Below are 20,440 nucleotides of genomic sequence, written 5' to 3'. Positions count from 1 at the left end.
TTTTTCCCGAATTTATTACAGTATCTTGTGTTAATTTGTGGAAAACAAAGAAAATGCTACTTATACCATTGTAAATTTAAACCGTTCAATTAAACAGCAAGAATCTTCATTCTTTATCAATTTATTTCAAACATTGTTTAGATTTCCTTTTTTCGTCTCCAAACTAGTTCCCCCGATTATGAAAATTACGGAAATTTTCGATTAAGAAAAATCACTTCATCATCATGTTTACTACTGTTACTTTTATCACCCACAATATCATCATAATTATCATACCCATGATTAACAACTATTATATAAATAGCATTACTTTTAAAAAAAAGTTAATAATAATTCGTGATATTTACCTCATACACGGAGAACTTTTCAACTCTCTCTTTGCTGTTGTAGCAATTGAGCAGAATCTGTATAAGTTCGTCGACGGTTGTTCGATCAGATATTAATAAGGACTTGTATTGTGACTGTAAAAGAAAACAAATAATAATAAGTGTTTATTTATTTGACTTTTCAAAAACTAAATATTGTGAAAATTAAGTTGAATTTCTTCCCTGTCCTTAAGTTACCTACAAAATTACATTTACATTCTAAATAAGAAACAAAAGCAAGAATTGATGATTATTGAAGCTATTGGAAATTATATCACAACATTTTGAATGTCCAAGACACAAACTACAGGCGGATATAAATTATTATTCTTTAGTTGTGCTTGTCTTAGTAATGACTCATGTTTTGTCAAAACCATAAATAATTCTTAAGAGAAAATATTAAAACTATAAACAATTCTTAAAAGAAAATATTAAAACTATAAAGAATTTTTAAAAGAAAATATTAAAACCATAAACAATTCTTAACAGAAAATATTAAAACCATAAACAATTCTTAGAAGAAAATATTAAAACCCTAAATTATTCTTAAAAGAAAATATTAAAACCATAAACAATTCTTAAAAGAAAATATTAAAACCATGCATTTCTTAGAAGAAAATATTAAAACAATAAATAATTCTTAAAAGAAAATAAGTTGTATCTGATGTAATTTATTTGAGCTGGATATATCAGTCAAAAGATACAGCAAAAATACGATTAAATTCCTGAAAGTAAGCGACTGTGGGGATACTAAATCAAACTTTGAGCCGAAAAAAAAAAAAAAAAAATATGTGAATAAAGTTAATGTTTCTTAAATCTTCAGTAACTTGTCACTCAATAGCTCACTTTCCTTTCAGAACTTGCCATCTTTAAAACTACTACTGAAATCAATTGAATGATATATACTTTTCACATTAAAAGAAAAAAACTTTAATTATGTAGAAAAAGAAAATTTGCGAAATTCTGTTTATCTAAGCATGAGGAAAGATTTGTTTCAAAAATCTGTTGCAAGATATCTGTTTCACACACAACTCCCATGACTATAACTCTTACTGATACTCTGTTCAGTGTAGAACAACAAGAAAGTAACAAACTAATTTGTTTCTTGTACAAATGTTATTAAATAATTTTCAACATCCAAAAAGATAATAATAAAATCGGGATAACAGTTACCAACTTACCCCGGACATAAGTACACTATCGTAGATCTTTACAAGTCCACCTCGTCTCGTTTGAAGTGCAAACCTAAAATCAAAAGCAAAATAATTTTATTTATGGTTTTTCTGTGAAATAAACAATGAGATGAGAAAATCAAACATCAAACTATTTTTTAATAACATTGACTAAAAAGTTAAATATTTCAGTAACAACTAACTTTTTCTAAAATACTGCGAGAAAAACTATTTGACTTGAAAAAAATTCTAACAAAATCAGTACCAATAACATTTCTGTTAATATTTTTTTCTTTTTCTTTTTGGTCCTCAATATTAGCACCTCATAACAATCATTTTTATTTTCTAATCTATATTATTAACTTGATAATCCAATAGCTCTACTGTAGATGTAAATCTAATCATATAATAAAAGAAAAAATAGGGTACAATTATAAACAAGTGCAAGGTCAAAAAAACTATTTCTACATTGCACTACTCTAAAATATATGAGTACTATTTTCTGAAATAATAATATATTGTTCCTCAGCCCTTGAAAGAATGTTAGCATTAGCAGATAATAATTTTGGAAATTCTAGCAAGGTGCTCCAGCTTTTCAACCTAGTGTACGGGATCTACACTTCGGGTTACCCAAATCTGAAATAAAGAGCTCCCTCGTGGCTAAACGGTTAGTGTACGCGCCTTTGGCGTGGGAGGCCCGGGTTCGATTCCCGGCGGGAGCTCATGTGGTTCGGATTCCACGTTAATCAGTAGGTCCACGTCTCATATAGCCTCGCTGCTGAAAGGGACGCTAAACTAAAATCAACTCAACTCAACCAAATCTGAAATAAGAATTTAGGCTACTTATCTTTAATCGTTCTCGAGACTAGGCAAACAAACAGCACTAATATGTAAACATTTTGGAATTTCATTAAAAATAATGTCTACATTTATTACGATACATATAATAACGATTTCTAAGACCTTTCTTTTCTCTTTTGTGTATAAGTTCGAATATTTAAAAAAGAAAACACTCTAATCACTATTAAAATTTAGGTATTCAGTTGAAAAACACTTGCACGGATTACAAACTAAAAAAGAAAAAGAACTAATACTAGTATTAAGTTTATGCATCATATGTAATTACCTCGAGTCTCCTCGAGGATGGCAAGACTGCAGTTCAGCTGGACGAGCTTCTTCATCAAGTTCGAGTACTGTTCTGATGCCTGTAAATTGAAAATAGAAATTTCAGAACAAGAAAATATCATTCACATATAAGCTCTTCCGTACTTTTGATTGATTTTAAAAATATAGAAATATCAGTTAAGGGTCTTAATATATAAAAAGAAAAGTTTGGATATCAGAAGATTACATCACATAAATGTAAAGTAATACAGTTAGTTAAGAGAGATTTCAGAATTCAAAAATTTATATTTTGTATTTCTAAATATGTTTTTTTTTTTTAACTAAACCCCTGGCACAATAACCCTTAGGGACTAAGGCCTACCAGTTGGTTTGTGATTCTCATGCCATTGACGTGATGTGTGGTCAGGACATATAATAGCAGTAGCTTTCTAGATCCGCCAATAGCAGTAGCTTTCTAGATCGGATTTTGCTACTTCATGGCGGTGAGGAGACACCGCAATGCTATCGTACAAACTGTCACTCATCTTTCCTCGGATCAAACTCGCCATTCCTTGACTTCGCTGATCTCACAAGAAGCGCTAATCCAGTACGGCTAGGACGTTGGCTATGATTTTGTTTTATTATTTATTTATTTATTTATTTATTTATTTATTGCATAATAGTTCTTGATTCACATTTGTTTTATACTGGAAACAGCTGATAGAAAATCATGGGAAGGAACTTGTCCCTGGAGGTTCTCAAAATATTTACCTAGTAGAATTGAAAAAAAAAAAAATTGCAAAACCTTAGACAGATGACTAGCTGCGGGTTTCAGTACCTCCAGAATGATAACAGTCCTGCCCTGTTTATTTATGTTTATGCTCAAGGCTTACAGTTGGAGTCAAACTATAGTACTATTTAACATTTTGTCAAAAGAACTGATCGTTTCAGCAAAGTTCTATTGTCTGTGATTATAATTGAGATCATCTATTTAGATTAATGAGTTTTCTACAAGTAAAATGTTATCGAATAACTAGTTAACCTAACATCAAATATATTTTAACGAAGATTTGGTGAAAAACGAAAATTACTTTTTTACTTTAATATGAACAAATACTTCCTTCCTTATCTTTGTAGCTATTAACAAAATCTTAAATTCATATTTTTATCATGGTCAAGAACGTCAAGTTTCCACAACATGATTGTCATTTATCTCACTTAAACGCTAAATAGTTACACATGCTTCTTTCTGAAGCAAAGTGTGAATAACAAGATGGGAATCTCATGAGGAAGAGAAAAATATGTTACTTCCAGTTTCCTGGTGGAAATTCCACTACCTCAGGAATTAACACAGCAAAATAACTTTTTTTTTTTAACAAATAATACTACGCACTATAAGGGGAAGTAGCCGATTTTTTTTTTTAATTTTATGGGGGAAAAAAAGTTTCTCGACCCAAAACGAGATTGTAAACTTATATATTTTTCAGAATTGTCCTCGAAATAATGAATATGATATTATTATTCATCAGTGGATATAGCAAACCACAATTATATAAAAATTTGTTACCACAACGATGTACTATAAATTCGGAATACAGCACAAAATGTGTTAATTTTCATGTCAATTGTATTAATTTCTACATTCATCGAAAATTACAGTCAGTTGTAGGAGCTTACGTGAAATTATGTTGTTCTATAAAAATCCAGAATTTTACTAAGACTGTCTCGAGAATTGTCAGATATGTTCATTGATTTTTCATGAACAGAACAAAGTAAGTAACAGCCTATACAATTTTTAAGTAGTAATGGCAAAATAAATTTATTTGTATGTTTCATTTATTCACTCACAGGCTTAACCATATCATTCTGGAGGTACTGAGTTGAAATATTAACACAAATTTGGAATAATTTTTAGTGCATAAATGTAGCATTAAAACATATCATTAATTAAACGTAGATTACAATCTGTAAATGATAGCGGTGTAACACAATAAAGAAGTTGCTTTCCGAACGCAGCATCCTGAGGTGAGAGAAATAACGAATACTATTAAAAACTTGCTGGCACTTTCAAACATCTGTGTAAATTCGTATGTATGTCTCTTTATAGATTTTACGATGTATAACGTATTAATTAAGGTCCCTCATGACTAAACGATTAGCGTACGTGTGTTTGGCATGCGAGTCTTGGGTTCGAGTCCCGGTGGGAGCTCATGTGGTTCGGATCCAACGTTAAGCTGTAGGTCCACGTCTCATAGAGCCTCGTGCTGAGAGGGATACTAAATTCAAAATCAAATCAAATCGGGAGCAGGTCAAAATTCCCACAGCCAAAACTCCCACACTCAGAAAATGTCTAAACGCCAACACAATCGGTCATAACTCCCACACAAATGGACAAATCTCCCAAATCCACCAACGGTCATAACTCCCACAGCCAAAACTTCCACATAGGTAAGCGGTCATAACCCCCAACGGTCATAACTCCCACACAAATGGACAAAACTCCCACATATAGCAACGATCACATTACCCATGGACAAATCTGCTACACAAATGGACAAAACTCCCACACGCAGAAATTGTCACAACCACCACACAAATGGACAAAACTCCAACAGCAAAAACTCCCACACTCAAAAAATGTCAAAACGACCACACAATCGGTCATAATTCCCACACAAATGGACAAATCTCCCAAATGCACGAACGATCAAAACATCCTTGTACTTCTTATTGTTTTTAGACGTGCAACCAGGATCATTTCAAAGTGTGTGAGATTTGTCCGATTGTGTGGGAGTTTTGTCCATTTGTGTGGCGGTTGTGACAATTTCTTCGTGTGGAAGTTTTGTCCATTTGTATGGGAGTTTTGTTCATTTATGTGGGGATTGTGATCGTTGCTATGTGTGGGTGTTTTGTCCATTTGTGTGGGAGTTATGACCGATTCTGTGGGCGTTTTGACATTTCTTGAGTGTGGGGGTTTTGGCTGTGGGAGTTATGACCGTTCGCGCTTTTGGGAGATGTGTGCGTTTGTGTGGGAGTTATGACCGATTGAGTGGGCGTTTTGACATTTCTTGAGTGTGGGGGTTTTGACCTAGATCCATCAAATCAAGTTTTATTAATTACTTGTTTCTGATTATCATTTCGTAAGATCACTACTAACATCTTCAGGAACAAATGATAACATCTATTGCGAGTAAAAATTTAGTAATATTGTAGCCAAGTGCTACTCGGATTCCGTTTTCATTTTCCTACTCAGTTCTAAATCAAATACCACTTGTATTTCTCCAATTTAATGGAAAGCAAGAGGGCTTAGCAAAAAGAATATTTCTGAACCTATGATATGTAATAACATATGAGTCATTTATGAACTTCTTATCAGAGCTTGAAACAACTATGAAAAAATTGAAGGGCAGAAAAGGGGGCACTACCAAAGTCCCGTGTTTTTACTACTGATCTTGTTTCTGAAACATAAGATTGAGTATTGCATCTCGAAATCTTATTAAGGTGCTTTATTTCAAGATGCAATACGCCTAACATACTGCAGTCAATTCTATGACCAGTCTCCAGTAATATGATGTGTAGTCCTATTACTGAGAATCTCAAATATACCTAAAGGGAAAAGAGTATGTTTTCAAGCAAGGGGTTATTTATCACTGAACGGATGGAAAGAGAACTATTCTGCCTTGACGGGAAGCCAATGATATTCTATTTCTTTAAAATAGCTCACTTCAGTAGTAAACTATGATCATACGTGTACCGCATTTTGCCAAACTTACATTTAATTTGCATCGCATGTCTATGGTTTTGTGTCGCAAACTGCAAAGCGATACCGTATTAAAAAAAGCTGATACATACGTTAGACCTAAACTGTAGATGCACACCTCACATTGCGTCAGTCTTATATATATATATATATATATATATATATATATATATATATATATATATATATATATATATATATATATATATATATATAAGATGTTATAGATATATAAACAGAAAATTGTGACAGCAACCTTTGGGTATAGAGTTCTAAGGACAGAGGAAATATGAGACGTTGAATTACAGCTTAACGTGGGATTTGAAACAAATAAATTCACTCTGGAAATCGAACCTGGGTCTCCTGAGCCGAAGACATGTACGCTAACCATATATTTATGAGGAATCTTGAAGGTAACCTTTGTTTTAAGTTGAACTATACAAATCTTTAAAAACGTTCAGCACTATCAAAGACGATTTCTATTACTCACTTCATTATATAAAAGAAATTCTTAACATGATAAATTCAAATACAATTTTTAAAAATCTTCTACTTGATATTTTACAGACACTTGTAGAAGTTCTTATTTAGCTAGCAATTATACGGTACTTGGATAGACGAAACAATACATAAAAAACACTGTTCATACAAAAACACCAATTACTCGGTTACGCTCATGCACTGTTTGTTACTTTAATGTTGTGCTAATCGTTAGAACACTACATATGGAACTAAGTTGTTTATTGTTACGGTAGTTAAAAGTTCCGGTAATAAACAAAATGGAACATTAGCAACAATTTTACGCAAAGAATATTCTAAAATAACTAAACTGGTTTAATTTTAAACTGGGGCAAAATCAATAACGAGAAAAGTATTTATTTATTTATTTATTTTTAATTTTAGATTTAACAAAGTAATAATGTTGATTTTAATTATTCTGAATTTCATCTAAAAATTTTGTTTGGCTTGGGGGAGGGTGTAGGAAATAACATTAAACTTTTGAATTTATCTTCCTTAATAATTTGTCGGCTTTGGGGGAAGTAAACTATCTTCCTTACATAATATTGATATTCATACGTCTTCAAAATGTTTTGTCATATTTGTCAAAACTGGACTTCTACTTTTTCTTTAAAAAAAGTTTTACTATAATTAAAATAAGTGGAAGGATCAGAAACTAAGGTCGATATTTCTGGAGTTTCGTCTGTTATAGAGGAATGAAAAGTGTGCTGTAATTTTAATATATGGAGTTGGCAACTCTGCAGAGTTTCAGCCACCCATCACCTACGACGTTAGTTCTCTATAAACACAAATGGAAAATTGGTGCCGCGAAGAAGTCCGCTCAGTTGTTCGATTTCTGTGGACGAAACATATAACCGCGACTGAAATTCACCAGCAGCTAATAGAAGTTTACGGAGAGATTGTAATGTCTCGTCAGCATGTCGCAGAATGGTATCGAAAGTTTACAGCTGGTAGAGAAACATCATCGACGAGGAGCGCAGACACCATCGACCACCCACCCTACAGCCCGGACCTCGCTCCAAGCGACTTTCACCTGTTCCTGCACTTGAAGGAGCATCTAGGAGGCCGTCACTTCGCTTCAGACGAGGAGATGAAACACCTCGTGACAACGCAGCTATGAACACGCAAGGACAGTACTTTTACCAGGAGGGAATCTTCAAACTCATCCCACGATTCACCAAGTGTATTAACCGATATGGAAACTATGTCGAAAAATAATCTAATATATGTTCTATTTGTTGGCTGTATTGGTTGTATGAAATAATATACGAGTATACACGTTTCACTGCAGGCTTTGTAACCTTACTTTCTGAACACCCCTCGTAAATTAAAGTGGACTATAATTATTATGTTGATAATTTACGTATTCCTATTTAGGGTGTTAAGTTTTAGGGTTACTCACGAGACGAGACAGAATTTCTGTGACAATATACGAGACGACACAGAGCCTGTTCAATGGAAACAGATACACTTTCCGAGACATCATTTTAACGAGACCTTCCTGAAACGAAACAATCTCAACTCCTCTCGTAGGGCACACCCAAAACATATATTTATTTATTTATTTTGAAAAAGGTTCCATAAAGTGAATTACAAATTATATAAACATTGAATAGATATCGATGAATTTCTTTTCACGTTAGAGTCCTACGGTACTTACGTTGTGTTTAACAGGCACGTTTTCATGAATTTATTTCGAGAGGGTCCAAATTTAATATGACGATAAATTATATTAAAATCTGTAAAATCACCTCTAAAATTAGTCTAAATTTACATAAACGCCGGGATTTAGGGGGGACGGTTCTCCAGGACCCACCTCATGCATACGTCACTGGTGTTAAACAAGCCAAAATATACTGTTTTCTACCAGAACAAAGTGACTTATCCATTGCTAGTTGTATGTTTAAAACAGTTATGTTCAAAGATACATAGCGTCATTAACTTGATAAACTAATTGGACATAAACAATGGAAACAACATATTGATATAATCTTTTAATATCTTGGTATAATGTTAATTTCAACTTACCTGCTTTCCTAACTCCCACTTCCATGGTAAGGCAAAAGAGATTCGGATCTCGATGTCTCATGCGGTATTTGTTCAACAGGTTGGTAACCACTTCTCGGCATGTGGTCTGGTACGTAATGCTGAGAGTTTTGTATTCGATATCTGGCCTCAAACATCGTGCGTACACTTTGATAGTTGTCTGAAATAGACGAGAAAATAAACATAATTAGAATAATTATAGATATAATTTAAGAGACAAATTACACGATACAATAAATAATAACTCTCTGAGTTGACGATGCTGTTTGTAGTGGTTGCAGAAGCATAATTTGGGGAAGGCAGGACACATTCCCCCCATGGTGGCTCAATGGTATACCGCTTACCTCTGGTGTGTGGGATCCTTGGTTCGACTCCCCGTCAAGTTGTAGACAAGATTATGTCCGTAGGTCTTCTCGGTGTACTCCCGTTTCTTTCTACAATTTCATTCAACCAATTCTTTCATCATCAATAACTTGCCTTAATCATTCATCTCCCTTTGCCTAAAGGAGATAATTGTGTGAAATGAAACTGAAATATTTCATTTCATTTTCATTTTTCAAGTCCTAGAGGGTATGGTAGCAGGGGGAAAGGGGAGAATGCGAAAGAGGCTACAGTTGATGGACCGTATTAAAATAGCAAAATCATACGTGAAAACGAAGTTAGCTAAAGGTCGTGGTGCTTAGAAGCTTCTCAGTTTCGGCATGTAACCTGCCAATAATGACAGAATACGCAAGGGCGCCCATGTTGTGGTTTCCAAGGGGAGGTGTAAGTATAAGCGACGTTTCAAATATAGTTTCAAATTTTGCTGTAACTAATATAAAAAATTCTATTAGGTTTTCTATATTCCCAAGTACAATTTCCTCTTAGGGAGGACAAGCGCCCCACCTTGCCCCCATGATGGGCGCCCTTGAGAATACGTATGATGATGATGATGATGGTAATGATAGTGACACATTGTAATAATAGAAATGTAATGTTGAAAAATTGTACATTGCTCAATTATGTATAAATGTCATTCATATTAGATATGTTGGGAATGTTAGATGATCTCTGCTAGTAAAATCTGTTTAACAGATTAAAACTAAATTCAGTCAAGATTTCAGTGTGTTCTGAGCTTAACAATTTTCAGTATATATCAATATTCAATAAACTCGCTATTGCCCAAAATTTGATCATAGAGGCATATTACCACATATTACATTAGGAAACAAAGTAAACAGTGTCTTAAATATATCCCAATACACTTTAATTGCCCGTCAATTATTACATGATACAACGTGCAGCCAATTGTTATATATATTTTAAAAAAGACGAATTTCCTAACTAGAAACCAAAGAGTTGCACAAAAAAAAAAAAAAAAAAAAAAACTTCTGCCAAGCGAAGACGGAATTATTGCGTTTTCTTACTTCACTTTCATTACACGCACTCAAAAAACAATGACTTCAAGTGTGAAAATATGACTTAACGCGTAAAAATGAGTAAACAACACCGCTAATTACAAATTGTTCCTTACTTTTACAAGATCACATTGCGCTCTCAGCGACCTAGTGACGTAAATAGGAAGTAGACGGTGACGAAAATAAGCATCAACCACAACAAGAAGAGAAAGAATCTTACTTGTGTGACAATTATTAATTAATGGAAGAATACATCTTTGTATGTCGTTTAAAACTAAAGTGCTCACATTGCTACAGGCTACGAAGTGGAGTAGCGAGCTTCATTGCTTGTGAATTTGGTAGTGAGAAAGTTGAGTTGTGCTCCGTTAATCATTGTGACTGGAATTTTCTTGAAGCTTTCCTTAATAAACCACGCAAATACTGGGATAGTATCTTAATACATGTCCCTCTTATTCCCTTCTCCATACGCTTGCCAGCACTAATGATCGAAAGGACGCCATTTGTCCAACGTTTCTGTCTCGTTGGTCAATTGAGAAGATAAAACAAGGTATCGAACATGGGTCCTTGTACATCAAAATGATTACTATACTATAGGTACTGGAGACTCGCGCATAAAGATTTAATGAGACTTACATCTAGGTTGGTTATATTGATTGATTAATTATATCAATAGCGAAGTCGATGCTGTCCTACGTTGAATTGAACCCGGAACCTCATGCACTAAGGGCATGCAAACTAGCAATGAGGAACAGGTTGATTATAATTAGTGCTGGCTGATAACAATGTAACAAATGACCAATAGTATTTACAGACAAAATTCGATATGCATAATTAGAGCTGTACAGTATGATTCTTCAAACATCTATTTGTTCAATCCATATTTGCAAAGATTGAAATATGGAGATAGAAAATATCAATATCAATATTCAGAAATTATATCTATCTAAGTATCTCAAATCGCTGTCGATATCTTTTGACATTCAATTAACATGTACCGACCGAATTTTGGTATATTGTAATTTGATATGTTGTAATTTTAAAAATACAGTATTTGGTTACCGTGCCTTTAAAATAAATAAACAAAAAGCAGATTATTATGTATACTATTACAAGGAATATTTGCATCCAATATATAGTTTGCTTGGAAATCAGTTTCTCTGCAGCACGTTGAAGGCAACGTTGAATATACACTATCGTATTGGGCATTCAATGAACATGTAATTGGGTATTCAATTTTTGAGACATTACAGTTAATTTTCTGATCGTTCTTTAAAAGACTTCATCGTTCCCAATAAATGTAAAATCCTGTGGTTATTGTCTAGAAAGCACAGATGTGGGGAAAGTTGCAGAGAAAACTACTCGAACAATTAAAGAATTCATATGAGAGCAAAAACTACTCGAACAGACTTTAAAGAACCAATATGGGAGCGAAAACTACTCGAATAGACCTTAGAGGGCTAATAGGGGAGCAAAAACTACTCGAACAGACTAAAGAATCGATATAGGAGCGAAAAATACTCGAATAGACTTTAGAGGGCAGATTTGGGAGAAAAAAATTGCTCGAACAGACTTTGAAGAACCAATATGGGAGCAAAAACTACTCGAATAGACCTTAGAGGGCCGATATGGGAAAAAAAACTACTCGAACAGACCTTAAAGAACGATATGGGAAGAAAACTACTCGAACAGACCTTAAAGAACGATATGGGGAGAAAACTACTCGAACAGAACTTAAAGAACGATATGGGGAGAAAACTACTCGAACAGATCTTAAAGAACCGATGTGGGAGAGATTGCTCGAATAGGCTTTAAAAAACCTATAAATTAAGAACTGGAGATTAATGACGAAATCCTCAACTTAAACTTTAATACAACTGAAATGTTCATACAGTTAAGAGTTTTACTTGTTGAAAGAATACTATTAGAGATCCTTGCTTAGATTTTATGATCTTTGAATAATGTGAAACGAGAGTAAGGATAACTCCCAAAAAATCAATCAGAATGGTCATCTCTTCCAAGTTGCTAACAGCAAAGTATGATACCAACCAACTAAACACACGGATTTCAGGGGACCATCTCATATTTACTTTTTATTCTGAGTTTCCCAGCTTCCTTTTTCACGAGCTATATATGTAGTTGTCTACTTGCAATCAGATAATTGCAATGAGTTGTATTATTATTATTATTATTATTATTATTATTATTATTATTATTATTATTATTATTATTATTATTAATGCTAAGTCATTATCAGAAACTAGGTTAAATCTACTTCAACTCCGAAGAGAAAAAGGGGGGAAAAAATACTAGCTGCGTCATCTATCAAAATCGATGCATCAACAACAAAGAGAACATTTTACGAACAAAACGCGACAGTTCTAAGTTACTCTGTTGTTTGTAAAGACTTTGTTGCTTGTAACCCGCTCATAAATCTCAACTGTGTAACAAAACAATACAGCGAGCGTGTCAACTGACTGTTCCATTTATCACGTTAAACCCAGCAAAAGAATGAAATCTGTCTGCTATACATATAAATATATACGCTATTTGTGGCCTACTTATTTAAATTACATATAATTTTTCTCCTCTTCTGAGAAGAATATATGACATAATGTGAATGCTTAGGTTGACTTCCGTACCTGCGAAAGTAAGGTATATATTTATCAGTTTGAAAGTGCAATAAAACAATCAGAAAATCATTGTTGAATTGGTTGCCCTACGGGTGAATTGTTGAGGAATGTATTTTTCCCTCGAGGCGGAGCAACTCCACATCCGGAGATCAAGCGTGGAGAAAAATTTTCGGAAAGAAAGAAGAGAAATAAATAAATAATTTGCTATAGCTCTAATATAGACTGTTCTGTTCAAAGGAGTTCATCATTAAACTGTTTTGATTTCAATGTATGATATTGTCACTTTTCGCGAGTAACACTACCTTTTAAAAAATGGCAAGCACTCATTTATTCCAGAGCTATTGCTCACGCCGGAGCTTCTGTTGACCTTTCTATTTTCTCCCTTCACCTAGCTGGTGCATCTTTCATGATGTGATAAAATAGTTTGTTATCTGTCTGTGATATATTAGAGCTATCAAAATTCAAATGATTCGTTATTCGCATACTAGAATAACAGATTCTTCGATTATTCGAATAATTATTCGTATAACGAATAGTTATTCGAATATTGAAAACGATTCGGATGTTTTAACTTTCGAATAACAGCAGAAAAATATTCGAATAATTCTTCGAACAAAGAATATTCGAATAACCCTTCGAACAACGAATGTTTGAACGATTCTTCGAACAACGAATATTCAAACAATTCTTCGAACAACGAACATTCCAATAATTTAAACAGCACTAATTCATGTAATCTGACACAAAAGTGCCTATATCCACAAAGTCCCCCCCCACCTGCAAATTCTCCTGACATGTTTCCACAAAAGCAATATTTTGTTTTAAACTTTCTCAAGGATGATTCTGATCAACAACCCCCCCCCCTCTGCAGCTTTGAATACAATTGTTATTCTTGCATAGATTATGCATTTTGCATTTTTAGGTTAGAGTACCAAACTTCATCTCTTAGACCGGATATATCTTCTTTTTCTAGCCCTAAAAATCGTCCGACAGGGGTTTTAGGATAATGGGAAAATATTCTTTTTTTGGAAGGATACAGGTAATTGCGTGAACTTAAAGATTCATTACGTATATCGAGATCAATCTAAAGAAACACTAAAAATTCCAGTCAAACCTATATCCATATAAGATATTCAATTAGAAAAAAGGATAAATATCTATACCTAGTGAGTATCAGTTTAAAATCGCGACTGCCCTAATCTTCAAAATAGACTATTCCGTCGTTTTCAAGGTTTTACAATACTAAAGCTTAACCATACCAACCAATTACATTTCTAATAAATATTTATAAATTTAAGTAAAAAAAAAAAAGTTATTTAAATACAAACCTAAGCATTTCTAACAATAAAGTATCTCTACCACCTAAACCTTTCTGCAATATTTTTAATTTAATTGTATTTTACTGTATTGATATTTTTGCAGTTTGTACGTAATATTGCAATGTTGAATTTTCAAGAAAATAGAACAGATCCAGCTGTAAGTGCGAAAGAAAGAAATTGAATATTTCAGTAATCAGTTGTAAAAGTTAAGGAGTATGAGTAATATAAATCATTTTACAAAATCTAAAAATGTCCCCTCTTCTTTTTTATTTAAAGTTTATCATATGATAACCCTATTCTAGGTGTTACCTGGGTTGAAAGCAGTGGCGACTCATGAGGGTAGTCACATCGGTTTAAAAATATATATACATATATAATTTTATCGCTACAATCTACGGGACGAAAACTTACCTAATGTCCTAATAACTGCATATATTGTAATACAAGAATTAGAATAGTATGCAAAGATATCCTCCTTAGCTTGTAGCTATGTGATCACCCTCACGAGCCGCAACTGGTTAAAAGAACATTTTTGCCCCTCTCCTAAAATTTCCATGGCGCGGTTTACATCATGACCCTGTTTGGTTTAACAACAGGATATTTTCAAGATTTAAATATCTTTGAAGATACAGTATATTGCAAGACAGTAAAATAACCGAAAACTTTACTAATTCAATGAGAAAATCTAAGAAATGTTTCAGTTATTGTGACATAGACTTTACTGCATAAGATAATAGAGGGGTCTTTTTTTTTTTTCTTTTAGCTACCATATGAATTTTGGGGAAAATTATAAAGATAGATATAGCTCACAGATGACGAGAAGAACCCTAGCAGAAGTAGTGTGACGTATGTATGGGCTCGCCCACTTTTCGCACGGGGGTTTCAAATGACACCACGGAATAGCACACATATAACTTTATCCAGAGTGGCAGACGGCATCTAAGTATAGACCACACCTCAAAAACCCAAAATGGACTTGACCGGGTCTTGACCTTTCCCCGCTTCCCCTGTTTTAGGGTTCTTCTCGTCATCTGTGAGCTGTACATGTTCTGCCTGGCATTGTACATGAATGAAAAATCTAAATTTAAGCACGCAGGGGATGAGACTCGAAGAAAACACTAATTTTAAATACGAATAATAGAACAAGGACGTTACTTTTGAAGTTAGAATTCCTATTTCAAATTAGGAAGTCTATTTGGAGTCCCGCGGCCAAACATGGTTTCACGAGGTGAATACGAAAACAGCATCTTTCAAGCTTACTGAAAGGTCTTGTGCGTTTTTTTCAAAACATATTTTTGGTGCATAGGCTTGACCTGGTACTGAGTTTAAAAATAATAAAAATTGGGATGGTTGGTTACTATACCTTTATATGTAGGTCCTATATGTAAATAATAATTAAAATGACTGCAACAACATGTATAATTAACCCAACTGATTATAGTAAGTTGTGTATTAGGTATTTATATTACTTATAGAGTGGATGTAAGTGAACGGTTAATTCTCGCTCTGTATTTAGGAGGTTTGGAATTCGAATCTATCGCTCTGCCATCCAGTCGAATACTGGAACGAAATCTTGTTAAAATATAGGTCCTAACCGACTTCCTTCCAAAAATTCCATCACGTTTTCATTTCTTTTTTATTCCAATTACTTCCCTGTAAAAAATAACTTCACAGTTGTACGAGCTGGAACTTCCTTTATAAGTAAATGAATGTCTTAGTGCAAACTGAACAAAATTCCCACCACTTTTGACAGTAGAGTGGACATGTAAATCAAGGAAATGGAACTGAACTTGTGTTCTCTCAGTTTTAAAGCGTGCTTTACAAAAGGAACAATTAAAAATAAAAGAAAAGAAAGCAGGTAAAAGATTAAAAAAAAAAAAAAAAAGACAAATGTAGATCAAAAGCCTGAGAATGTAGCTGGTTTAGTTGAAACAAATAGGGATCGTTAAACATACAACATTTCTTAACACTAATAATTAACGGAAACAAAAACAAACAAATTGGTTTGGAAGATTATACTTTGTTAAAAATATAATTATTAAGGATACCAATATAAAAAAAGAAGAAATATTTAATAACCTATTCAGATATAGTTTTTAAAAAATGATGATATAAATTGTCTGTCATTAAGAAATACCCAGTCACAGTGGTTGACAGCTGAGGAGTCAAAATCAAGCAGGAAGTGAGATTCTTATTGCTTTCATTTTGGGCGACATATTTTCCCACGAGACTTGGTTCTCTGCATCAGTAAAGGAGAAGCGTCCAACTTGTACAATTGCCTATCTTCTTCTTCTTCTTCTTTTTTTTTTTTTAATATCTACTCTCCTTTTAAAAAGAGCGTGAAAAATACTAGGCCGGATGTTCACCGTGTTGTAGTGAACAACCATGCATACGCGAATAAAACAGGTTCCCTGAATTACTCGTTGTATATACTATCTACGTATGTTACAAATTAAAATCATAATGGTATAACCAACTAACCAATTCTATACACACTACTCTTGTTCATTAATATAAATGTTATAAAGTGTGTGTGACTTCTTTCATTATAAAGCTGAATCACTCACTGCTAAGCGGCAGAATATGTTCTTCAGCAGATCATAATTCGCCAGTGAGACGTCTATGGAATTAATAATGAACACATACAATCGTAGTAAAGCCCTTAGGATTTCCTGTCTTATTTTAAATTTTTCAGGACAAAATGTGTTTATGCCAACTTTTTTTTATTCTTATCGAACTTTTATCATTAATATCTAATGACTGTCCGAAGGAAGCAGCGACCCGTGACTGTTACCCTATATTTGAATATAACTTGATTAACTATTATATTTAAAAAAAAAAAAAAATCTTAAATGACTATCATGTTAGGTTATGCTTTAACGAGAAATGTTTGGTGCGGCCTTTGAAGGCAAGGACGGTGGCGCTCGCGTGGCCTAATACTGTTAGAAATCCCTCCCCACTGATCTTGTGGCTAGCGCGTGTCTTTAATGCACATGGTGTCGGGTTTGATTCCCGGTGGAAGAGCAACAATTAGTCTCACCATCATCATCCACCACTCTCATTAATCATCACCTTCTTTAGCCTAAACGGCATAACAATGGGATATTTAAAAAAAAAAATCATTTCATTACACAATGCTGTTAAAATTTGAACATAAATTATTTGAATAATGGATTCTCCCATTACTCGAATCAAATTCGTTATTCGAATAACTTCAAATTATCATAATTATTCGAATATTGAAAACAAATATTCGAATAACAGTAGAAAAATTATTCGAATAATTGGATATTCAAATTGTTATCCCAGTAATTTTATTAGCAGTAGCGTGGTTCTGAAATTCAAGTCTCTTTGAGGCAGGAGTAAAAGTAAATCTGAAAATGTAGGGGATGCATCACGTCATGCTGTCTCTCGTGCGTATCTCTGTCCATTGTATTTCTTTCAGAAAGTGGAGGGACGCCATAGATATTTTGTGAAAGTGGAGGAACGTCGTTCCCCGCGTTCCCGATCACTTTTAACCCCTGCTTTTAGGTGATATAATGTGGACGAGGTCTGTGATGGTTCACTTTACATAATGGCGGCTTGCGCACACGCCAGTTCCACAGGAACCACTACCGGTCATGGTTTGGAGAACATGTTCATAGAAAGTCCAGTCCTTTATTACCTTGGTATTGCATAATGATTTTAAAATTGTCTTTGGAATCGCTGCTCCCGGACTAGATTCTAAGAGACCGCACAGAATTCTCCGTATTGACTCAGTCACCATGGTGAGGCAATTGAGGAGTAATTTCAATTAAGAACTAGCAAGTTCTAGTCTAAAACAAAATCCACTTCTACAAATATTCATTGATCAGTAACATTCTATTTAATACATCAAGTCCTCTTGCGCGTTACAGCTCTTTTTGTAGGTCGTAACGCTAAAGAATCATTTATTACAACAGCTTGTTTACTAATGATCTGGTTAGTATATCAAAAAAAAAAAAAAAAAGAAGAAAGAAAGAAAGAAAAAGAAAGAAAAAAGAAAGAAAGAAAAAGTAGTGTCTCATTCGAATTGAAAACACTCGTACACAAGAATATTTTTTAATTAGTTTTTTAATTAAAATAGTTATTTATTTTTTAATTAAACGAAAAAGTTGCCTATCATGGATAAATTAAATACGAAATATTTATCTTCTATTTAGTCTCTTGTGGCATAGGAAATCCAGTGCGCATATGGACGATGTATGTCACTGATCTTTTAGTCTGGCATATGGTGTCATTTGAAACATATGGGAACCAAATGACTATATAATCCATGACGCCAGCCTAACAGAGAAAATGTGATGGACATTAAACGAGAACATCTTGTATATCCATGTATTGAAACAATACTGTTAAAATTATTTGCATGTTTTGCCTTCCATTGTTCAAATATTCCTTTTATTCGAAAAAGTGATTTGACATTGTTATATAGCACGAGATTATGAAGGGTATGGCTTATTATTTATGTAGGTTTATTTATTTATTTGGAATTTTAACGTTTCTTTTCGGTTTCAAGATTATGTGAGAAGCGGACCTACAGTTTTACATAAAATCTAAGCACATGAGTTCCCACCGGAAATCGAACCCGTGTCACCCGCACACCAGACATAATCGCCTTTTTCTTCTTTTTTGTCGATTTTCGACTCTAACGGCAGGGATTGGAGGAAGGATTAGACGTTCTGTATGTTCAAAAAGTATCAAGTATTACAGAAGTCCTTGAACTAAAACAACCCAAATTACTCTACTATGTTACAGGATACATATCGTTCATTCTATGCGAAGAACGGGCATTTTTTGAGTGTAACGTCCCATACTTATGCACCGAGGCTAAGGGAGAAAGTGATGATCAGATGGATAATAATGGTTGTATAACGAAAGTGGGAGGAAACGGGCGAACCCCTAGAAAACTCGTACACATCTGATTTGTCCACTATAAACCCCACTTGGCGGGAACAGGAATCGAACCTGGGATCCCACTTGCTATTACTAAGCGCTCTATTAGTGAGTCATCGCGGCTCCAAGGGTCACTTTTGCTAGTAATATAATCGAACTAACGGTGGAAAGGCAAAACATAATATCCATTTCCTCTTGCGATCGTAAATCAACTCAATTTTTGTAACTTGTACTTCATACTGAAGAATTACGCATAGAAATTGAATAATATTATTTGATACCTGCAATATTAATAAAAAGGAATATGAAAAACCAAAACTTTTTTTCCACCACGAGAGAGTGTTCTTCACTTAGTAAAGTTCATAAAATTATTATTACAACGCAATGTGAAAAGGGTACACTTAACTTCATACTACATTATATGTACGCATGTAGCTCCATTCGCAAAGTTCGTATGTATTTGTCATTTAGAAAGTAGTGTTACCATTTAATTGTTTGAGAATCTGAAAATTCATTAAATATTAGAGAGCGTGTGAACAGAAACAAAAAAAAAGCAAAACGATCGTTTGAAATATTGTTTCTTACAGAAAAAAAACTTTAAAAAATGTATTTTTCCGTTCCTCATGAAGAAAGACAAGAATTATACGCTATATTTGCTTTACTCCCGTTTCATCGGCTTTTCCACGCTACTTTTCGTAGTTTTAACAGCTCACAACCATTGTACAATATATATATTACGTACCTGTTTAGTAATTACGCATGGGAATTGTACTACAGTACTAATGCATTCCATGCTACGCATGTTAACTCTGATAAGAAAGAAAAAAAACATACCCTAGCGGTAAATTCTACTCACCTACAGCCACTGGTCATTATCCAATAGAGGGCAGACCTGCTTGTCGTTTTCGCGGTCACAGCTGACGCCATAATATACTTTTAAAAAATAAGAAAAACAGAAAGAGAAAATCGCAAATGGCATTCGAAGGCGAAAATCTCTGCTATAGATCGTTTATATGTGTTTTCTAAAGCCCTCAACATAACTACGAATTGTACTTCTCTGAAATGACGTCATATATTTAGACTTATTTTAATATTACGTCTAATCTGAGAGTAGCTAAATATTTTATGTGAAAATACAAATGAAACTGACACCTTGTTCTATGTCGACTTTTCATGACAAAGTGGCCCAATTTTTTTAAATGAATTTTTGAATT

General features: G+C 33.7%; 1 protein-coding gene across 2 annotated transcripts in view; it reads right to left on the bottom strand.

Moving 5' to 3' along the window:
* The window catches only part of rau (RA domain-containing protein rau), a 212,847-nt gene that overhangs the window by 7,866 nt on the left and 184,541 nt on the right, over positions 1-20,440 (bottom strand). For both annotated transcript variants that reach the window (XM_081744512.1, XM_081744517.1), the window contains 4 exons: positions 8,949-9,126; positions 2,664-2,742; positions 1,547-1,610; positions 348-461 (listed from right to left, as the gene is read on the bottom strand). In XM_081744512.1, the coding sequence (XP_081600638.1) occupies positions 348-461; positions 1,547-1,610; positions 2,664-2,742; positions 8,949-9,126 (435 nt within the window). The remainder of the gene's footprint in view (positions 1-347; positions 462-1,546; positions 1,611-2,663; positions 2,743-8,948; positions 9,127-20,440) is intronic.

This window comes from Thermobia domestica, chromosome 2 (genome assembly GCF_964235325.1).
Source record: "Thermobia domestica chromosome 2, izTheDome1.hap1.1, whole genome shotgun sequence".
NCBI classification, from domain to species: domain Eukaryota; kingdom Metazoa; phylum Arthropoda; class Insecta; order Zygentoma; family Lepismatidae; genus Thermobia; species Thermobia domestica.
This window is presented reverse-complemented; position numbering and strand designations above follow the sequence as displayed.